The sequence below is a fragment of the Bos taurus genome, chromosome 1 (genome assembly GCF_002263795.3).
Source record: "Bos taurus isolate L1 Dominette 01449 registration number 42190680 breed Hereford chromosome 1, ARS-UCD2.0, whole genome shotgun sequence".
NCBI lineage: Eukaryota > Metazoa > Chordata > Mammalia > Artiodactyla > Bovidae > Bos > Bos taurus.
Window position 1 is genome coordinate 45,935,194 of NC_037328.1, and position 19,631 is coordinate 45,954,824.

General features: G+C 38.3%; 1 protein-coding gene across 11 annotated transcripts in view; it reads right to left on the reverse strand.

Moving 5' to 3' along the window:
* SENP7 (SUMO specific peptidase 7) overlaps nt 1-19,631 on the reverse strand; it is a 184,679-nt gene that overhangs the window by 117,410 nt on the left and 47,638 nt on the right. For all 11 annotated transcript variants that reach the window (XM_059874759.1, XM_005201227.5, XM_025001795.2 and 8 more), the window contains 2 exon segments: nt 6,479-6,531; nt 745-843 (listed from right to left, as the gene is read on the reverse strand). In XM_059874759.1, coding sequence (XP_059730742.1) covers nt 745-843; nt 6,479-6,531 — 152 coding nt within the window.

A 19,631-nucleotide genomic window follows, 5' to 3' on the forward strand; every position in this document is an offset into this window, starting at 1 on the left:
AAAATAACTTTCTGTTGTTTAAGCCACCAACCTGTGGTATTTCATTATGTTAGAAATGTAAACCAATAAAACTAGCAGACCAATATGTATATTCTCAAACAGAGAACTGGAAAATCTGAGAAAAAATTCCATTTTTAAAACACCGACCATGAGTAGTGCCAGTCAAGAAAAGAAAAAACATATAAAGTGCTATCTTAAGCCTTACTTATGAGAACTCTATAGTATTACTTAAAAGTGATAAAATTGGTGCAGATTTATAATTAGGCTGTCTTTTAAAATAACTGTGTCACTTTTTACAATATATCCTCTTTAAATTTACAAAACAAAAAAAGCAAGGGATTTTATTAGCGTTAGCGTTAGTTGCTCAGTCATGTCTGACTCTTTGCAACCCAGTGGACTGTACCCTCCAGAAGCTCCTCTGTGCATGGTATTCTCCAGGCAAAAATACTGGAGTGGGTTGCCATTTCCTTCTCCTTTAATAAGCTTAATATTATCATAAATTTAAAATACAATATATAATAATGAGATTTAAATTCCATGAAAAAAACAACCATTCACAATACACTATTCTTAGATTTAAACTGAAAAATGACCCTAACCTAAAAGCATGATATTTCAACATATGCCAGAAATAAATTAAAACCTGCAATTATGTAATACAAGAAAATAAAAAAAAAATATATGAAAATTAAAATTAAGCTTTATTAAAATATTTTAAAACCCAAGAAGAGAGTTTTTATTTACCCCCTGCAAAGAAACATCCCAGTGTTCTGAGCTTCTGAGTTTGGACAGTGGTGACTGAACATGAACATCCTCTGGTTTTGCATTTAATATCTTCGTTATCTGAAACCAAAATGACAAAATAATTAGTTTAATTGAAATATAAGTAAGAGCTGAATGAGCTAACAGAACCACTACATTACTTGCATTAATATTTTGCTATTACTTTCAAGGAGTTTTAAGTTCAGTGCTTAATTTAGAGGTAGTTAAATATATGGAGAAGGCAATGGCAACCCACTCCAGTGTTCTTGCCTGGAGAATCCCACGGACAGGGGACCCTGGTGGGCTGCCGTCTATGGGGTCGCAGAGAGTCGGACACGACTGAAGAGACTTAACAGCAGCGGCAGCACTTAAATATGATTTTATAAAAAGCCTCTTTCACTCAGTATAAAAGTAGATAAATGAGGTATCACAATAACTACTTAACTACTCTTACTTGCAGTTTCTTCCTCTTCTAATCTCTCAAACACTACCCCCTGAGTTCTCTACTACACAAATCTAATTATGGCTACAATCTTAAACTACAATGGTGCCCATTACTTACAGATGTAACTCTTAACAATCTGGCTCTTTGATGTCACTCACACATCACAAACTCTACACCTTAACCACACTGAGTTTACTCAACCTTCTTCAGGCATACATCTCTAGATCTCTGTATGTACTGCTCCTTTAACCTAGAATGCTCTTCTCTCTATTTCTCCCCTATTAAACACCTCAGATTCTGCAAAAAATTATTCTTATCCACACAATCGTCACTCCCATACCGGGGCTTTCCTTTCTCTGGGTATTAGTACTTGGTAGTTTATAAGATAGCATGATATGTGTAATACAATTATTCATCTACATGTTTGTCTTCTTCACCAGACTGTGAAGGGACTAAGAGAGTGTACTCTGACTTAGTCACCTTTATATTCCAAAGTGAATGGTTTACAATACACCGAATAAACAAATGAATGGATGGATTGTAGCCACAAGCTTGAAATCATCTGTTTAGAACTTAAATAATTTTACTTTCACATTATAAATGATGGTTAAGCATCAAGTTCAGCTTATTATATAACATAAAATAAGCACTGGGCTTCCAATATAATAAGCATCGGGCTTCCCAGGTGGTGCGAGTGGTAAAGAACCGGCCTGTCAATGCAGGAGACATAAGAGACGTGGGCTCAACCCCTGGGTCTGGAAGATCCCCTAAAGGAGGGCATGGCAACCCACTCCAGTATTCCTGCCCAGAAAATCCCACAGACAGAGGAGCCTGGTGGGCTATAATCCATAGGGTTGCAAAGAGTCAGACATGACTGAAGTGACTCAGCATGCATAATAAGCACTGTATCAACTACAATCAGTAACACCATAAAATGGTTTCAGTACGAGTAAAGCAAAAGGGCTTCCCTGGTGGTCCAGTGATTAAGAATTCACCTTGCAATGCAGGGGACACCACTTTGATCCCTGCTCTGGGAAGATCCTACATGCCGTGGGGAAACTAAGCCGATGTGCCAGAACCACTGAGCCTTAGCTCTGGAGCCTGCAAGCCACAACGACTGAAGCCCACACATCCTAGAACCTACGCTCCCCAACAAGAGAAGCCACCACAATGAGAAGCCTGCGCACTGCAACTACAGACTAGCCCTTGCTCAGAGCATCCAGAGAAAGCCTGAATGCAGCAAAAAAGACTCACTGAAGCCAAAAATAAATAGATAAAATTATTTTTAAAAATCTACAAATGGTAAATGCTGAAGACGGTGTGAAGAGAAAGGAACCCTCCTACACTGCTGGTGGGAATGCAAACTGATATAGCCCACTAGGAAGAACAGTATGGAGGTTCCTTAAAAAACTAAAACTAGAGCTACCGTATGATCCAGCAATCCCACTCCTGGGCATACAACTGAAGAAAACCATACTTTGAAAAGATACATGCATCCCAATGTTCACTGCAACACTATTTACAAAAGCTAGTAGGTAGAAGTAACTTAAACGTCCACCAACAGAGGAATCAATAAAGAAGATGTGGTCATATATACAATGGAATATTACTCAGCCATAAAAAAGAATGAAATAATAGCATTTGCAACAACATGGCAAGAATACACAGAAGAACTGTACAAAAAAGTTCTTCATGACCCAGATAATCACGATGGTGTGATCACTCACCTAGAGCCAGACATCCTGGAATGTGAAGTCAAGTGGGCCTTACAAAGCATCACTATGAACAAAGCTAGTGGAGGTGATGGAATTCCAGTGGAGCTATTTCAAATCCTCAAAGATGATGCTGTGAAAGTGCTGCACTCAATATGCCAGCAAATTTGGAAACCTCAGCAGTTGCCACAGGACTGGAAAAGGTCCGTTTTCATTCCAAACCCAAAAAAGGGCAATGCCAAAGAATGCTCAAACTACCACACAATTGCACTCATCTCACATGCTAGTAAAGTAATGCTCAAAATTCTCCAAGCCAGGCTTCAGCAATACGTGAACCATGAACTTCCAGATGTTCAAGCTGGTTTTAGAAAAGGCAGAAGAACCAGAGATCAAATTGCAAACATCCACTGGATCACGGAAAAAAACAAGAGAGTTCCAGAAAAACATCTATTTCTGCTTTATTGACTGTGCCAAAGCCTTTGACTGTGTGGATCACAATAAACTGTGGAAAATTCTGCAAGAGATGGGAATACCAGACCACCTGACCTGCCTCTTGAGAAACCTATATGTAGGTCAGGAAGCAACAGTTAGAACTGGACATGGAACAACAGACTGGTTTCAGATAGGAAAAGGAGTATGTCAAGGCTGTATATTGTCACCCTGCTTATTTAACTTCTATGCAGAGTACATCATGAGAAAGGCTGGGCTGGATGAAGCACAAGCTGGAATCAAGATTGCCAGGAGAAATATCAATAACCTCAGACAGGCAGATGACACCACCCTTATGGCAGAAAGTAAAGAGGAACTAAAAAGCCTCTTGATGAAAATGAAAGAGGAGAGTGAAAAAGTTGGCCTAAAGCTCAACATTCAGAAAACGAGGATCATGGCATCTGGTCCCATCACTTCATGGGAAATAGATGGGGAAACAGTGGAAACAGTGTCAGACTTTATTTTTTTGGGCTCCAAAATCACTGCAGATGGTGACTGCAGCCATGAAATTAAAAGACGCTTACTCCTTGGAAGGAAAGTTATGACCAACCTAGATAGCATATTCAAAAGCAGAGACATTACTTTGCCAACAAAGGTCTGTCTAGTCAAGGCTATGGTTTTTCCAGTGGTCATGTATGGATGTGAGAGTTGGACTGTGAAGAAAGATGAGCACCAAAGAATTGATGCTTTTGAACTCTAGTGCTGGAGAAAACTCCTGCAAGGAGATCCAACCAGTCCATCCTAAAGGAGACCAGTCCTGGGTATTCATTGGAAGGACTGATGTTGAGGCTTAAACTCCAATACTTTGGCCACCTCATGTGAAGAGTTGACTCACTGGAAAAGACTCTGATGCTGGGTGGGATTGGGGGCAGGAGGAGAAGGGGACGACAGAGGATGAGATGGCTGGATGGCATCACCAACTTGATGCACATGAGCTTGGGTGAACTCCGTGAGTTGGTGATGGACAGGGAGGCCTGGCGTGCTAGACAGGTGATGGACAGGCGTGCTGCGATTCATGGGGTCACAAAGAGTCGGACACAAATGAGCGACTGAACTGAACTGAACTGGATGGACCTACAGATTGTTATACTGAGTAAAGTAAGTCAGACAGAGAAAGACAGATATATGACATTGCTTATTTGTGGAATTTAAAAAATGGTACAAATGAACCTATTTACAAAACAGGAATAGAGTCAAAGACATAGAAAAGAACCTTACAGTTACCAGAGGAGAAAGGGGGTAGGGAGGAAGGATAAACTGTGAGATTGAGATTGACACATACACACTGTTGTTGTTTGGTTGCTAAGTCGTGTCCAACGCTTTGCGACCCCATGGACTGTAACCCACCAGGCTCCTCTGCCCATGGGATTTCCCAGGCAAGAATACTGGAGTGTGTTGCCATTTCTTTCTCCACATACACACACTATTACATATAAAATAGATAACTAATAAAGATCTACTGTATAGCACAGGAAACTCTACTCAATACTCTGTAATGACCTATATGGGAAAAGAATGTTGAAGAGTGGATATATGTACATTATAATTGATTTACTTTGCTGTATACCTAAAACTAACACAACACTGTAAATCAACTACACTCCAATAAAGATTTTTTAATTAAATAAATAAATAAAACTGGCCATAGTAGCAAGATAATGGGCTTCCCAGGTGGCACAGTGGTAAAGAATCTTCCTGCAAATGCAAGAGACGTGGGCTCAATCCCTGGGTCAAGAAGATACCTTGGAGTAGCAAATTGCAAACTGCTCCAGTATCCTTGCCCAGAAAATTCCATGGACAGGGGAGCCTGATGGGCTACAATCTATGGGACTGCAAAGACTTGGACACACATACACACATAGAAGCAATGTAAAATCTCTTTTTTTAACTCCTTTATTAATCTCACTTAAGCTAAATCCAGAATTTTTCCTTTTATTTTTTGCTGCCTGGCATGGCTTGCAGGATCTTAGTTTCCAACCAGGAATCGAACCCAGGCCCACAGCAGTGAAATCACCGAGTCCCAACCACTGGACCACCAGGGAATTTACTAAATCCAGAAAATTAAATGAAGAAACCACACCCCACAAATTTGAAGTAAGCAAAGGCAGAGTAAGAGTACCCAAAGCTACACTCTCTGTGTGGTCTTGCAAGGTACTGTTGATTTCACAGCCCTCCTTTATGATATCTTCTTCTCACTCTTTTTTTCCAAAAACTGTGCCAAATTAAAGTTCTTTGTGTATAATTAGAATGCTTCAGAGTAAAGTGGCTACTAAATTATTATAATGCAAATCAAGGTACTGCTGCTGCTGCTGCTGCTAAGTCACTTCAGTGGTGTCCAACTCTGTGAGACCCCTATGGCATTTAAATCACAAAATTCTATAGGAAAAAAGATTATCTTTCTAAAAACAGATCAAATCTTTTTCAACACCTTCTAGGTAGGTAGAAACCTCATTTTGCTTGTTTTGCTATTCCTGGCTTATATGAAAGAAATAAATGAAAAAATGTTTAAAAAGATATATACCAAATAGTAACTTTCAGCGCATAACTTGAATACAACACTTCAACATCTACAGTATCATAAATGAATGCACATGAGGTACTCTAATATATTCGATCATCAAATAAATGAGTTATGTTTTACATAAATTTAAAATAATATTTGAAAAGTATACTGGTACATTTTATAATGATTTAAACAAGCCTGGTCCCAGAAAGGACTTCCTATGTTCTAGTTAACCCTTGATTAATTAGGATATACCACTGGTGGCTCAGATGGTAAAAAAGACCTAAGTTCAATCCCTGAGTCAGGAAGATCCCCTGGAGAAAGAAATGGCTACCCAATCCAGTTATTGTTACCTGGAGAATTCCTTGGACTGAGAAGCCCGGAGGCCTTGGGGTCGCAGAGAGTTGGACATGACTGAATGACTAACACATCCCCCAAAAAACACTGATTAGTTATAGATTTACAGTATTTTCTTTAAAATTTTATTGAAAAGACAAATACCAAAACACTTTCAATATTATTAACTCTAAAGATAATCCAAAAGTTAAGAGCAAAACTAATACATACCTTATGTAACTCTGAAGACGAAGGCTTTTTCCTTTTCCCTTCTGTGACAATTTCTACAAAGACATGATAAAAATTAGCATTTAAGAAACAACAGAACAGAATTAATCCTTTCATAGCTGTCTTCTGTCTTAAAGTAACTTTTCTTGTTAGATTTACAATTTATAATGATATACTTCACAGAACCTGAAGGACTTACATAAAGGTTAAAAATAAACAGAAGAGTAACAGATTCTCATAAAATTTCTTGATTAAACAATGTATGTACAATGACAACTGAAATACGATAGGTAGCTGACTCTAAGAACTAAGTAAGAAATTCCCTGGCAAAAATCCTAGTATCCGAGAGGTCTTTGATATATTTTGGTTGAACTGTAAGACCAGATAAATTCTTATAATGGGGAACAAGGGGGCTACGGGAGAGGAGAGCAGAGGGTAAGGGCTACATATCTAAGCTTCTATGCAAAAGAGAACAGCTTAGATCTTTCTTCACCATTTTTCAGACTTCCTAACGGATGTTCTTTGTTTCGTTTTCTTTCCTTTTTTTTTAATTTTAAATTTATTTTTCTAACTGAAGGATAATGGCTTGACAGATTTTTGTTGGCTTCTGTCAAACATCAACATGAATGATTCTTTTCTTCAGTCAGCAAATACGTACTTCATGTTTATCATGTGCATGGCACTGTGCCAGCCAGTGGTATTGGGTAGTGAGCAAATTTAACACAGTTAAGTCTTCCTGGAACTTACAATTCACTGGAATTTCTCAATTTTCATAATAAAAATCAATCATAGAGACCCACACATATGTGGTCACTTATTTAAGACAAACACACCCCCCGCAATTCAGTGAGGAAGGGATGATCTTTTCCATGAGTAATGCTAAAGCAATTTTACAACCAAATGATGTAAACAAATAAGTAATAAACATATGATACACAAAAATTATTTATAAATTGATCAAAGATTTAAATATCAAAGGCAAAGCTTCTAGAATAAAAATGAAGAGAATATTGTCATGATCTTGGGGTTGGTAAGGATTTTTCAAACAAGATTCAAGTAGTACTAACCATAATGGAAAAGATTAATAAACTCAACTTCATTAAAATTAAAAACTTTTGTTCACCAAACCTCATCACTGAATGAGAAAGCAAACTGCAGACTGGAAGAAGATGATTTATAACACAGTTATCTATGTACAGCACGCTGACTATAGTTAATACTGTGTAATACATGTATCTGTCAAAGGACTCATAACCAGAATACATAAAGAACTCCTATAAAGCAAAGGCAAGACAACCCAGTGTTCACAATGGGCAAAACCCTTGAATAGGTACTTCATAAAAATTAAAAAAAAGTCCAAATGGCCAATAAATGTATGAAGTGTCTACTCATTATTAAAGTAGCCCAATTTCATTATTACTAGGGAAGTGCAAGCTAAAATGTCAATAGAATATCATTTACCCTTAGGGTAAAATTAAAAAGACAAGCAATATCAAGTTTTTTTGTTTTTTTTTTTTTACAATATCAAGTATTGGTAATTGGTCATATTCTATACGACTAGAAGTCTCATCTACTGCTTGTGGGAGGGTAAATGAATACATCTACTTTGTCAGTCAGTATCTTCTAAAGTTAGACACCTGCTTACTTAATGTCCAACAATAACATTAATAGATATTTAACCAAAAGAAATGAGTGACTATGCTTCTAAAAGGCATAAGAATGCTATCCTATAAAATGCTATCCTATAAAACAGGCATGTATAAAAATGCTATCTTTGTTCTTAATGACGAAACCTAAAAACAATCCAAATATCCATCATAGGAGCAAGAATAGACCTTTTTAGACAATAGAAAACTACATGAATAAAATTTTTTATACAATAGAAAACTACATAGTAATAAAAAGAATGAATACCTGCTATGCACAATATGAATACATCTCACAGACATTATGTTCAAAGAAAATTAGATGCAGAAAAATGTACGATTCTATTTATGTGGAATTCAAGAATGGGTAAAACAAATCTATGATGCTATTAGTTAGGATGGTGCAAGTACCCAAACAGGGAAAGACTACTAACTCACTGGGACAGGATACAAGTTGGTCTTCTGAGATGCTCAAAATGTTCCAATCTTCAACTAGGTGATAGTTATACAGGTGTATGTATACAAGTATAAAAAGTCATCAAACATCAAAGACATGGTACTGTGTCATATGTAATTGTTGTTTGCTCACTAAGTTGTGTCTGACTCTTTGCGACCTTGTAGACTGCAGCAAGCCAGGCTCCTGTCACCTTGAATATCTCCCAGAGTTTGCTCAAATTTATGTCCATTGTGTCAGTGATGCTATCTAACCATCTAATCTTCTGCTATCCCCTTCTCTACCCCCTTCTCCTTTTGCCTTCAATCTTTCCCAGCATTAGGGTCTCTTCCTATAAGTGGGTTCTTCACATCAGGTGGACAAAGTATTGGAGCTTCAGCTTTGGCAACAGTCCTTCCAATGACTATTCAGGGTTGATTTTCTTAAGTATTGACTGGTTTTATCTCCTTGCTATAGAAGGGACTCTCAAGTCTTCTCCAGCACCACAATTCAAAAGCATCAATTCTTCAGGACTCAGTCTTTTTGAATGGTCCAACTCTCACAAACATACATGACTACTGGAAAAACCATAGCTTTGACTAATCAGAACTTTTATCAGCAAAGTGATGTCTCTGCTTCTTAATACACCGTCTAGGTCTGTCAAAGCTTTCCTTCTATGGATCAAGTTTCTTTTAATTTCATGACTGTAGTTACCGACCTCAGTGATTCTGGAGCCCAAGAAAAGAAAATCTGTCATTGCTTCCACTTTTCCCCTTTCTATTTGCCATGAAGTTATGGGAGTGGATGCCATGATCTTAATTTTTTAATGTTGAGTTTTAAGTTGGCTTTTTCACTCTCTTTCACTTTCACCAAGAGGCTCTTTACTTCCTCTTCACTCTCTGCCATTAGAGTGGTAGCATCTGCATATCTGACATTGTTGATATTTCTCCTGGCAATCTTGATTCCAGCTTGTGATTCATCCAGCCCAGCATTTCACATGATGTACTCTCCATATAAGTTAAATAAACAAAGTATCAATATACAGCCTTGTTGTATTCCTTTCCCAATTTTGAACCAATCCATTGTTTCATGTCCAGTTCTAACTGTTGCTTCTTGACCCACTTACAGGTTTCTCAGGAGGCAGGTAAGGTTGTCTGCTATTCCCATTTCTTTAACAATTTTCCACAGTTTGTTGTGATCCACACAGTCAAAGGCTTTAACGTAGTCAATGAAGGAGAAATAGATGTTTTTTCTGGACTTCCCTTGCTTTCTCCATGATCCAATGAATTTGATCTCTGTTTCCTCTGACTCTCCAAACCTAGCTGGCATATCTGGAAGTTCTCAGTACACATACTGCTGAAGCCTAGCTTGAACAATTGAGGATAACCTTGCCAGCATGTGAAATGAGAGCAACTGTACCACAGTTTGAACATTTTTTGGCATCACCCTTCTTTGTAATTGGAATGAAAACTGACCTTTTCCAGTCCTGTGGTCACTGCTGAGTTTTCCAAATTTGCTGATATATATTGAGTGCAGTACTTTAACAGCATCATCTTTTAGGATTTTAAATAGATCAGCTGGAATTTCATCGTATCCACTCACTTTGTTCGTAGTAATGCTTCCTAAGACCCACTTGACCTCACATACCAGGATGTCTGGCTCTCAGTGAGTGACCATACCATCATGGTTATCTGGGTCATTAAGACATTTTCTGTATAGTTCTTCTGTATATTCTTGCCACCTCTTCTTAAGATCTTCTGCTTCTGTTAGGTCTCACCATTTCTGTCCTTTATTATGCCCATCCTTGCAAGAAATGTTGCCTTGGTATCTTCAACTTTCTTGAAGAGATCTCCAATAGTCTCCATTTTACTGTGTTCCTCTATATCTTTGCACTGGTCATTTAAGAAGGGCTTCTTATCTCTCCTTGCTATTCTCTGGAACTCTGAATTCAGTTGGGTTTATCTTTCCCTTTCTCCCTTGCTTTTCACTTATCTTCTTTTCTCAGCTATTTGTAAAGCCTCCTAAAGCAACCACCTTGCCATCCTACATTTCTTTTTCTTTAGGATGGTTTTGGTCACTGCCTATTGTACAATGTTATAAACCTCTGTCCACAGTTTTTCAAGCATTCTCTCTACCAGATCTAATCCCTTGAATCTTTTCATCACTTTCAAGGATTTGATTTAGGTCATACTTGAATGGCCTATTGTTTTTTCCTACTTTCTTCTTTTAAGCCTGAATTTTGCAATAAGGAACTCATGATCTGAGCCACAGCCAGCTCCAGGTCTTGTTTTTACTGACTGTATAGACCCTCTCATCTTTGGCTGCAAAGAACATCATCAATCGGATTCCAGTACTGACCATCTGGTGATGTCCATGTGTAGAGTCATCTCTTAGGTTGCTGGAAATGGGTGTTTGCTATGATCATGTTTTCTTGACAAAACTCTGTTAGCCTTTACCCTGCTTCATTCTGTACTGCAAGGCCAAACTTGCTTGTTATTCTGAGTATCTCTTAACTTCCTACTTTTGCATTCCAGTCCCCTATGATGAAAAGGACATCTTTTGTTTTTTTTTGGTGTTAGTTCTACAAGGACTTGTAGGTCTTCAAAGAACTGTTAAACTTCAACTTCTTTGGCATCAGTGCTTAGGGGGCAGACTTCTGTCATTTTTGAGGTTGCACCAAAGTACTGCATTTTGAACTCTTCTGTTGACTATGAAGGCTACTCCATTCCTTCCAAGGAATTCTTGCCTACAATGGTTGTCTAATTAAATTCACCCATTACCATCCATTTTAATTCGCTGATTTCTAAGATGTCGATGTTCTCTCTTGCTATCACCTGCTACCATGTCCAGTTTACCTTGATTCATGGACCTAATATTCCAGGTTCCTATGCAATATTGTTCTGTACAGCATAGGACTTAACTTTCACCACCAGACACATCCACAACTGAGCATCATTACCACTTTGGTCCAGCTGCTTCATTCTTTCAGAAGCTATTCATAATTCCCCTCTGCTCTTTCCCAGTAGCATACTGGACGCATTCTGACCTTGGGGGCTTATCTTCCAGAGACATATCTTTTTGCCTTTTCATACAGTCCATGGGGTTCTCCAAGCAAGAATACTATTGTGGACTTTGATTTCTTACTCCAGTCAACCACCTTCTGTAAGAACTCTTCAGTACGACCTGGCCATCCTGGGTAGCTCTGCACCCATGGCTCATAGCTTCCTTGAGTTTGTTGCAACCATGAAGAGACTATATGTGGTACCTCAACTTAATAATTAAAAAACATTTAAAGTAACAGTTATAACAAATGGGCTAAAACTTATCCAGAAATCTACAGACCTGAAACAATTTATCTCATTTCATAAAAATAGTGTGAGTTTCACCAAATGCATTTCCTCGAGTAATCACTGACATAAAAATCATTTTAACTTCTATACTTAAGCTTTTGATAGTTTTAAACAATTGTCAATAAAGTAGTACTTCTTTTTTTTATTATTTTTTTTATAAAGTAGCACTTCTTGAACTACCAAAAACAAGTAACACTTAAGTAAATGTTAAGAACCTCTTAAAAAAAATAGAAAGCCTTTCTTATGTAAATTCAATTTCTAGTCAATTTTCAACTTAATATATAGGGTTTCCATGATCCAGTGGATGTTGGCAATTTGATCTCTGGTTCTTCTGCCTTTTCTAAAACCAGCTTGAACATCTGGAAGTTCACGGTTCACGTATTGCTGAAGCACGGCTTGGAGAATTTGAGCATTACTTTACTAGCGTGTGAGATGACTGCAATTGTGTGGTAGTTTGAGCATTCTTTGGCATTGCCCTTTTTTGGGTTTGGAATGAAAACGGACCTTTTCCAGTCCTGTGGCCACTGCTGAGTTTTCCAAATTTGCTGGCATATTGAGTGCAGCACTTTCACAGCATCATCTTTCAGGATTTGAAATAGCTCAACTGGAATTCCATCACCTCCACTAGCTTTGTTCGTAGTAATGCTTTCCAAGGCCCACTTGACTTCACATTCCAGGATGTCTGGCTCTAGGTCAGTGATCACACCATTGTGATTATCTTGGTCGTGAAGAACTTTTTTGTACAGTTTTTCTGTGTATTCTTGCCACCTCTTCTTAATATGTTCTGCTTCTGTTAGGTCCATACCATTTCTGTCCTTTATCGAGCCCATCTTTGCATGAAATGTCCCCTTGGTATCTCAAATTTTCTTGAAGAGATCTCTAGTCTTTCCCATTCTGTTGTTGTCCTCTATTTCTTTGCATTGATTGCTGAGGAAGGCTATCTTATCTCTTCTTGCTATTCTTTGGAACTCTGCATTCAGATGCTCATAACTTTCCTTTTCTCCTTTGCTTTTCCCTTCTCTTCTTTTCACAGCTATTTGTAAGGCCTCCTCAGACAGCCATTTTGCTTTTTTGTATTTCTTTTCTATGGGGATGGTCTTGATCCCTGTCTCTTGTACAAGGTCACGAACCTCCATCCATAGTTCATCAGGCACTCTATCTATCAGATCTAGAAAGTTCTAGATCTATCAGATGGTCTATCAGATCTAGAGAGTTCCAGAAAAACATCTATTTCTGCTTTATTGACTATGCCAAAGCCTTTGACTGTGTGGATCACAATAAACTGCGGAAAATTCTGCAAGAGATGGGAATACCAGACCACCTGACCTGCCTCTTGAGAAACCTATATGCAGGTCAGGAAGCAACAGTTAGAACTGGACATGGAACAACAGACTGGTTCCAAATAGGAAAACAAATACGTCAAGGCTGTATATTGTCACCCTGCTTATTTAACTTCTATGCAGAGTACATCATGAGAAAGCCTGGGCTGGATGAAGCACAAGCTGGAATCAAGATTGCCGGGAGAAATATCAATAACCTCAGATATGCAGATGACACCACCCTTATGGCAGAAAGTGGAGAAGAACTAAAAACCTCTTGATGAAAGTAAAAGTGGAGAGTGAAAAAGTTGGCTTAAAGCTCAACATTCAAAAAACGAAGATCATGGCATCTGGTCCCATCACTTCATGGCAAATAGACAGGGAAACAGGGGAAACAGTGTCAGACTTTGTTTTTTGGGGGCTCCAAAATCACTGCAGATGGTGACTGCAGCCATGAAATTAAAAGACGCTTACTCCTTGGAAGGAAAGTTATGACCAACCTAGATAGCATATTCAAAAGCAGAGACATTACTTTGCTAACAAAGGTCCGTCTAGTCAAGGCTATGGTTTTTCCAGTGCTCATGTATGGATGTGAGAGTCCGACTGTGGAGGAAGCTGAGGGCCGAAGAAGTGATGCTTTTGAACTGTGGTGTTGGAGAAGACTCTTGAGAGTCCCTTGGACTGCAAGGAGATCCAACCAGTCCATTCTGAAGATCAGCCCTGGGACTTCTTTGGAGGGAATGATGCTGAAGCTGAAACTCCAGTACTTTGACCACCTCATGCGAAGAGTTGACTCATTGGAAAAGACTGATGCTGGGAAAGACTGGGGGCAGGAGGAGAAGGGGATTACAGAGGATGAGATGGCTGGATTGCATCACCGACTCGATGGATGTGAATCTGAGTGAACTCCAGGAGTTGATGGACAGGGAGGCCTGGCGTGCTGCGATTCACAGGGCAGCAAAGAGTCGGATACAACTGAGTGACTGAACTGAACTGGACTGATATAGGGCTTCCCTGGTGGCTCAGTGGTAAAGAATCTGCCTGCCACTGCAGGAGACATGGGTTTAATCCCTGATTCAGGAAGATGCCGCAGGGCAAATTAAGCCTAGCGCCAAAAATACTGAGACGAGACTACAGACCTCAGAAGCCACAACTACTGAGGCCAAGTGCTGCAATTGCTGAAGCCTGAGCACCAGAGCCTGTGCTCCACAAGAAGAGAAGCCAATGCTGAGAAGTTCATGCTCTCCAGCAAGAGTAGCCCCTATTTGCCACAACTAGAGAAAAGCCTGTGCAGCAACGAAGACCCAACACACCCAAAAATAAATAAATAAACATTTTTAATAAATAAATACACTTTTAAAGTAATACAAGTTGTCTAAATTGAAGTTCATAGATTTTTTGCATATTTCTTTTAATTAATACTATTGTGATTTCCCAAAATTTTAGAGGTTTTTATAACTGAGTTGTTCCAACCTATATAAGACTGGTTGGAGTATTTTAATAAACATACGATGTACCTCTGCTTGTGACTGTCTAGTATAACACAGTGCTCAAGGATAAAATTATTAAAGCCAGAAAACCTAAATTTATATCTTGGCTTACTAGCTGTGACTTCCCTGAGACTCAATTGCATCCATGCATGCTTTGTAGTATCCAACTCTTTGGGACCTCATAGACTGTAGCCCACCAGGTTCCTCTGTCCATGGAATTTTCCAGGCAAGAATATTGGAACAGGTCGTCATTTCCTAATCCAGAGACTTAGTTTCTCATCTCTAAAAAGGGGAGTATATCCAGCTTTTCGATTGCTAAGATTAAAGTGAGATAGGCTAATCTCCCTTAAAAAAAAAAGCAAAAATAAACAAATGGGACCTAATAAAACTTAAAAGCTTTTGCACAGCAAAGGAAACCATCAACAAAATGAAAAGATACGTATGGAATGGGAGAAAATATTTGCAAACAACGTGACTGATAAGAGCTTAATTTCCAAAATATACAAACAGCTCATATAATTCAATATTAAAAAAAAAAAAAAAAAAAAACTATGGGCAGATGATCTAAGTAGACATTTCACCAAAGAAGACATACAGACGGCCAGAATCACTTAATAAACAATCACTTAATTGCTAATTAATAGAGAAATGCAATTCAAAACCTCAATGACATATCGCCTCACACCAGTAAGAATAAATATCATCAAAAAGTCTACAAATAATAAATGCTCGAGAGGGTGTAGAGAAAAGGAAACCCTCCTACATTGTTGGTGGGAACTTAAATTGGTACAGCCACTATGAAATACAGTATGCGGGTTCCTTACAAAACTAAAAATAGAGCTACCATGATTCAGTAAACCCACTCCTGGGCATATATCCAAAAAAGATGGAAATTCTAATCCAAAAGATACAAGCAATCCCAATGTTCACAGCAGCACTATTTATAAGAGTCAAAACATGGAAGCAAACTACATGTCTGTCAACAAGTAAATGGATAAAGATAAAATGGATAAATGGATAAATATTCCACACACATAATGGAATATTACCATAAAAATGAAATACTACCATTTGCAGCAACATGAAAGGACCTAGAGAATGTCATCCTAAGTGAAACAAGTTAGAAAAAGATAAATATGACATGATATCACTTGAATGTGGAATCTAAAAGGTAATACAAATGAATCTATATACAAAACAGAAATAAGACTTATAGACATGGAAAACAAAGTTATGGTTATTAAAGGGGAAAGGAGGGGCAGGAGAGAATAAATTTTGACTATGGGATTAGCAGGGCAAAGCCAAGAGAATGCACTGGTCATAGCAAACACTCTCTTCCAACAACACAAGAGAAGACTCTACACATGGACATCACCAGATGGGGTCAACAACGAAATTAGACTGATTATATTCCTTGCCGACAAAGATGGAGAAGCTGTATATAGTTAGCAAAAACAAGCCCAGGTGCTGACTGTGGCTAAGATCATGAACTCCTTTCTCCAAATTCAGACTGAAATTGAAGAAAGTAGGGAAAACCACTAGACCATTCAGGTATGACCTAAATCAAATCCCTTAAGATTATACAGTGGAAGTGAGAAATAGATTTAAGGGACTAGATCTGATAGACAGAGTGCCTGATGAACTATGGACAGAGGTTCATGATACTGTACAGGAGACAGGGATCAAGACCATGCCCAAGAAAAGGAAATGAAAAAAAGCAAAATGGCTGTCTGAGGAGGCCTTACAAATAGCTGTGAAAAGAAGAGAAGCGAAAAGCAAAGGAGAAAAGGAAAGATATACCCATTTGAATGCAGCGTTCCAAAGAAAAGCGAGGAGATATAAGAAAGCCTTCCTCAGTGATCAGTGCAAAGAATTAGAGGAAAACAATAGAATGGGAAAGACTAGAGATCTCTTCAAGAAAATCTGAGATACCAAGGGAACATTTCATGCAAAGATGGGCACAATAAAGGACAGAAACGGTATGGACATAACAGAAGCAGAGGATACTAAGAAGAGGTATCAAGAATACACAGAAGAACTATACAAAATAGATCTTCATGACCCAGATAACCATGGTGGTGTGATCACTCACCTAGAGCCAGACATCCTGGAATGGGAAGTCAAGGAGCCCAAGGAAGCATCACTATGAACAAAGCTAGTGGAGGTGATGGAATTCCAGTTGAGCTATTTCAAATCCTCAAAGATGATGCTGTGAAAGTGCTGCAAATCTCTCAACATGCCAGGAAATCTGGAAAATTCAGCAGTGGCCACAGGACTGGAAAAAGTCAGTTTTCATTCCAATCCCAAAGAAAGGCAATGCCAAAGAATGCTCAGACTACTACACAATTGCACTCATCTCACATGCTAGTAAAGTAATGCTCAAAATTCTCCAAGCCAGGCTTCAACTGTACATGAACCATGAACTTCCAGATGTTCAAGCTGGATTTAGAAAAGGCAGAGGAACCAGAGATCAAATTGCCAACACGCGCTGGATCATCGAAAAAGCAAGAAGAGTTTCAGAAAAACATTTATTTCTGCTTTATTGACTATGTCAAAGCCTTTGACTGTGTGAATCACAACTAACGGTGGAAAATTCTTCAAGAGATGGGAATACCAGACCACCTGACCTGCCTCTTCAAAAATCTTTACACAGGCCAGGAAGCAACTGTTAGAAATAGATATGGAACAACAGACTGGTTCGAAATAGGGAAAGGAATACGTCAAGGCTGTATACTGTCACCCTGCTTATTTAACTTATGTGCAGGGTACATCCTGAGAAACGCTGGGATGGGTGAAGCACAAACTGCAATCAAGATTGCCGGGAGAAATATCAATAACCTCAGATACGCAGATGAAACCACCTTTATGGCAAAAAGCAAAGAACTAAACAGCCTCTTGATAAAAGTTAAAGAGGAGAGTGAAAAAGTTGGCTTAAAGCTCAAAATTCAGAAAACTAAGATCATGGCATCCAGTCCCATTACTTCATGGCAAATAGATGGGGAAACAATGGAAAAAGTGAGAGACTATTTTGGGGGGCTGCAAAATCACTGCAGATGGTGACTGCAGCCATGAAATTCAAAGACACTTGCTTCTTAGAAGAAAAGTTATGACCAACCTAGACAGCATATTAAAAAGGAGAGACATTACTTTGCCAACAAAGGTCCATCTAGTCAAGGCTATGGTTTTTCCAGTAGTTGTGTATGGATGTGAGAGTTGGGCTATAAAGAAAGCTGAGTGCTGAAGAATCAATGCTTTTGAATTGTGATGTTGGAGAAGACTCTTTGGGAGTCCCTTGGACTTCAAGGAGATCCAACCAGTCCATCCTAAAGGAAATCAGTCCTGAATATTCACTGGAAGGACTGATGCTGAAGCTGAAACTTCAATACTTTGGCCACCTGATGGGAAGAACTGATACATTGGAAAAGACCCTGATGCTGGGAAAGATTGAAGGGAGGAAAGGGGGAGGAAAAGGGGACGACAGAGGATGAGATGGTTGGATGGCATCACTGACTCAATGGACATGAGTTTGAGTAAACTCCTGGAGTTGGCGATGGACTGGGAGGCCTGGCATGCTGCAGTCCGTGGGGTTGCAGAGTTGGACACGACTGAGCAACTGAACTGAACTGATGTGATTAATGGACACAAAGTACTACACATAAAATAATTAAGCAATAAGGATTTACTGTATAACACAAGGAGAAATATTCACAAGCATTTAGTATGACACAGGAAATAACATTCAATATCTTATAATAACATAATGGAAAATAATCTAAAACATATATATATATATATATATACACACACACACACACATACACACTATATATATAGCTGAATCACTGTGCTGGACACATGAAACTTACACAATATTGTAAATCAACTATACTTCAAAATAAAGTGAGATTGTCTATATTAAAATATTTAGATTATATCTGGCAAATAGTATAAAATATGTAAAAGAAATAACTTATTATTTTATACTAAAATATCCCTCTTTAAGAAACATTAATGCATTTGTATTAGCATATAGAAAAATTCTAGTTATTCCCATTCTAAATATATATATATATATTCTTTACATATTCAAGTTAAATAATTAGAAAGCATGACTTTTTCCCAAGTAGTTTGTGGAGCCATTCATCACTTATTTATTCCATAAACATTTACTTTAAATAACAATAATTTCCATTGCCAGGCACTATGCTAAATACTTTACTCACATTATTTTACTTAATCCTAACAAAGGCCTTGTGAATTCAGTAATGGCATTATCACTATTTTATAGATGAAGATGTTAGGTTTGAATAATCTAAATAACTTGCCCAAGGTCGCCATGTTAATCCATCCCTGGTCTGAGTCCAGAGTTCGTATTGTTAACCAGCACACTCTAGGTATGCTAGATGTTATGGGGATAAAAAATAAGACAGTCCCTGTCACAGGGTTAACAGGATAACAGCAGAGGTTAAACAATGCAGCAGCTAGAATAGATGATGGAATCTGGTAAGCCTACGTAAGAGGTACAGAGACCTTTGAAGTTTAAAATTAGGAATACTTTTTCTAACTTTGAATTATTTTTTGAAATATTTTCGAGTTAATTAGGAGATAGTTCTTAAAAGGCACAGTTGAACTGGATTTTGAAGTAAGTTTTGGATAATAAGTTTTAGATAGGCAGAAATAGGTGGGAGCACAGTGCAATGCTAAGTGCAGCCAAACAGTGAATTACCCAACATAGGGGACAGTAGGTCCCCTACATATGAACCTTCAAGTTATGAACTTTCAAAGATGCAAATATGCACTTGCATGTCCAAACACCTAAGTTACTTCACATGTCTCGTGCATACTGTCAAATGCCTGCATCCTCTACAGTGGCTGTGTTTTTGTGTGCTTTACAGTATACAGTAGTACAGTATCTTTA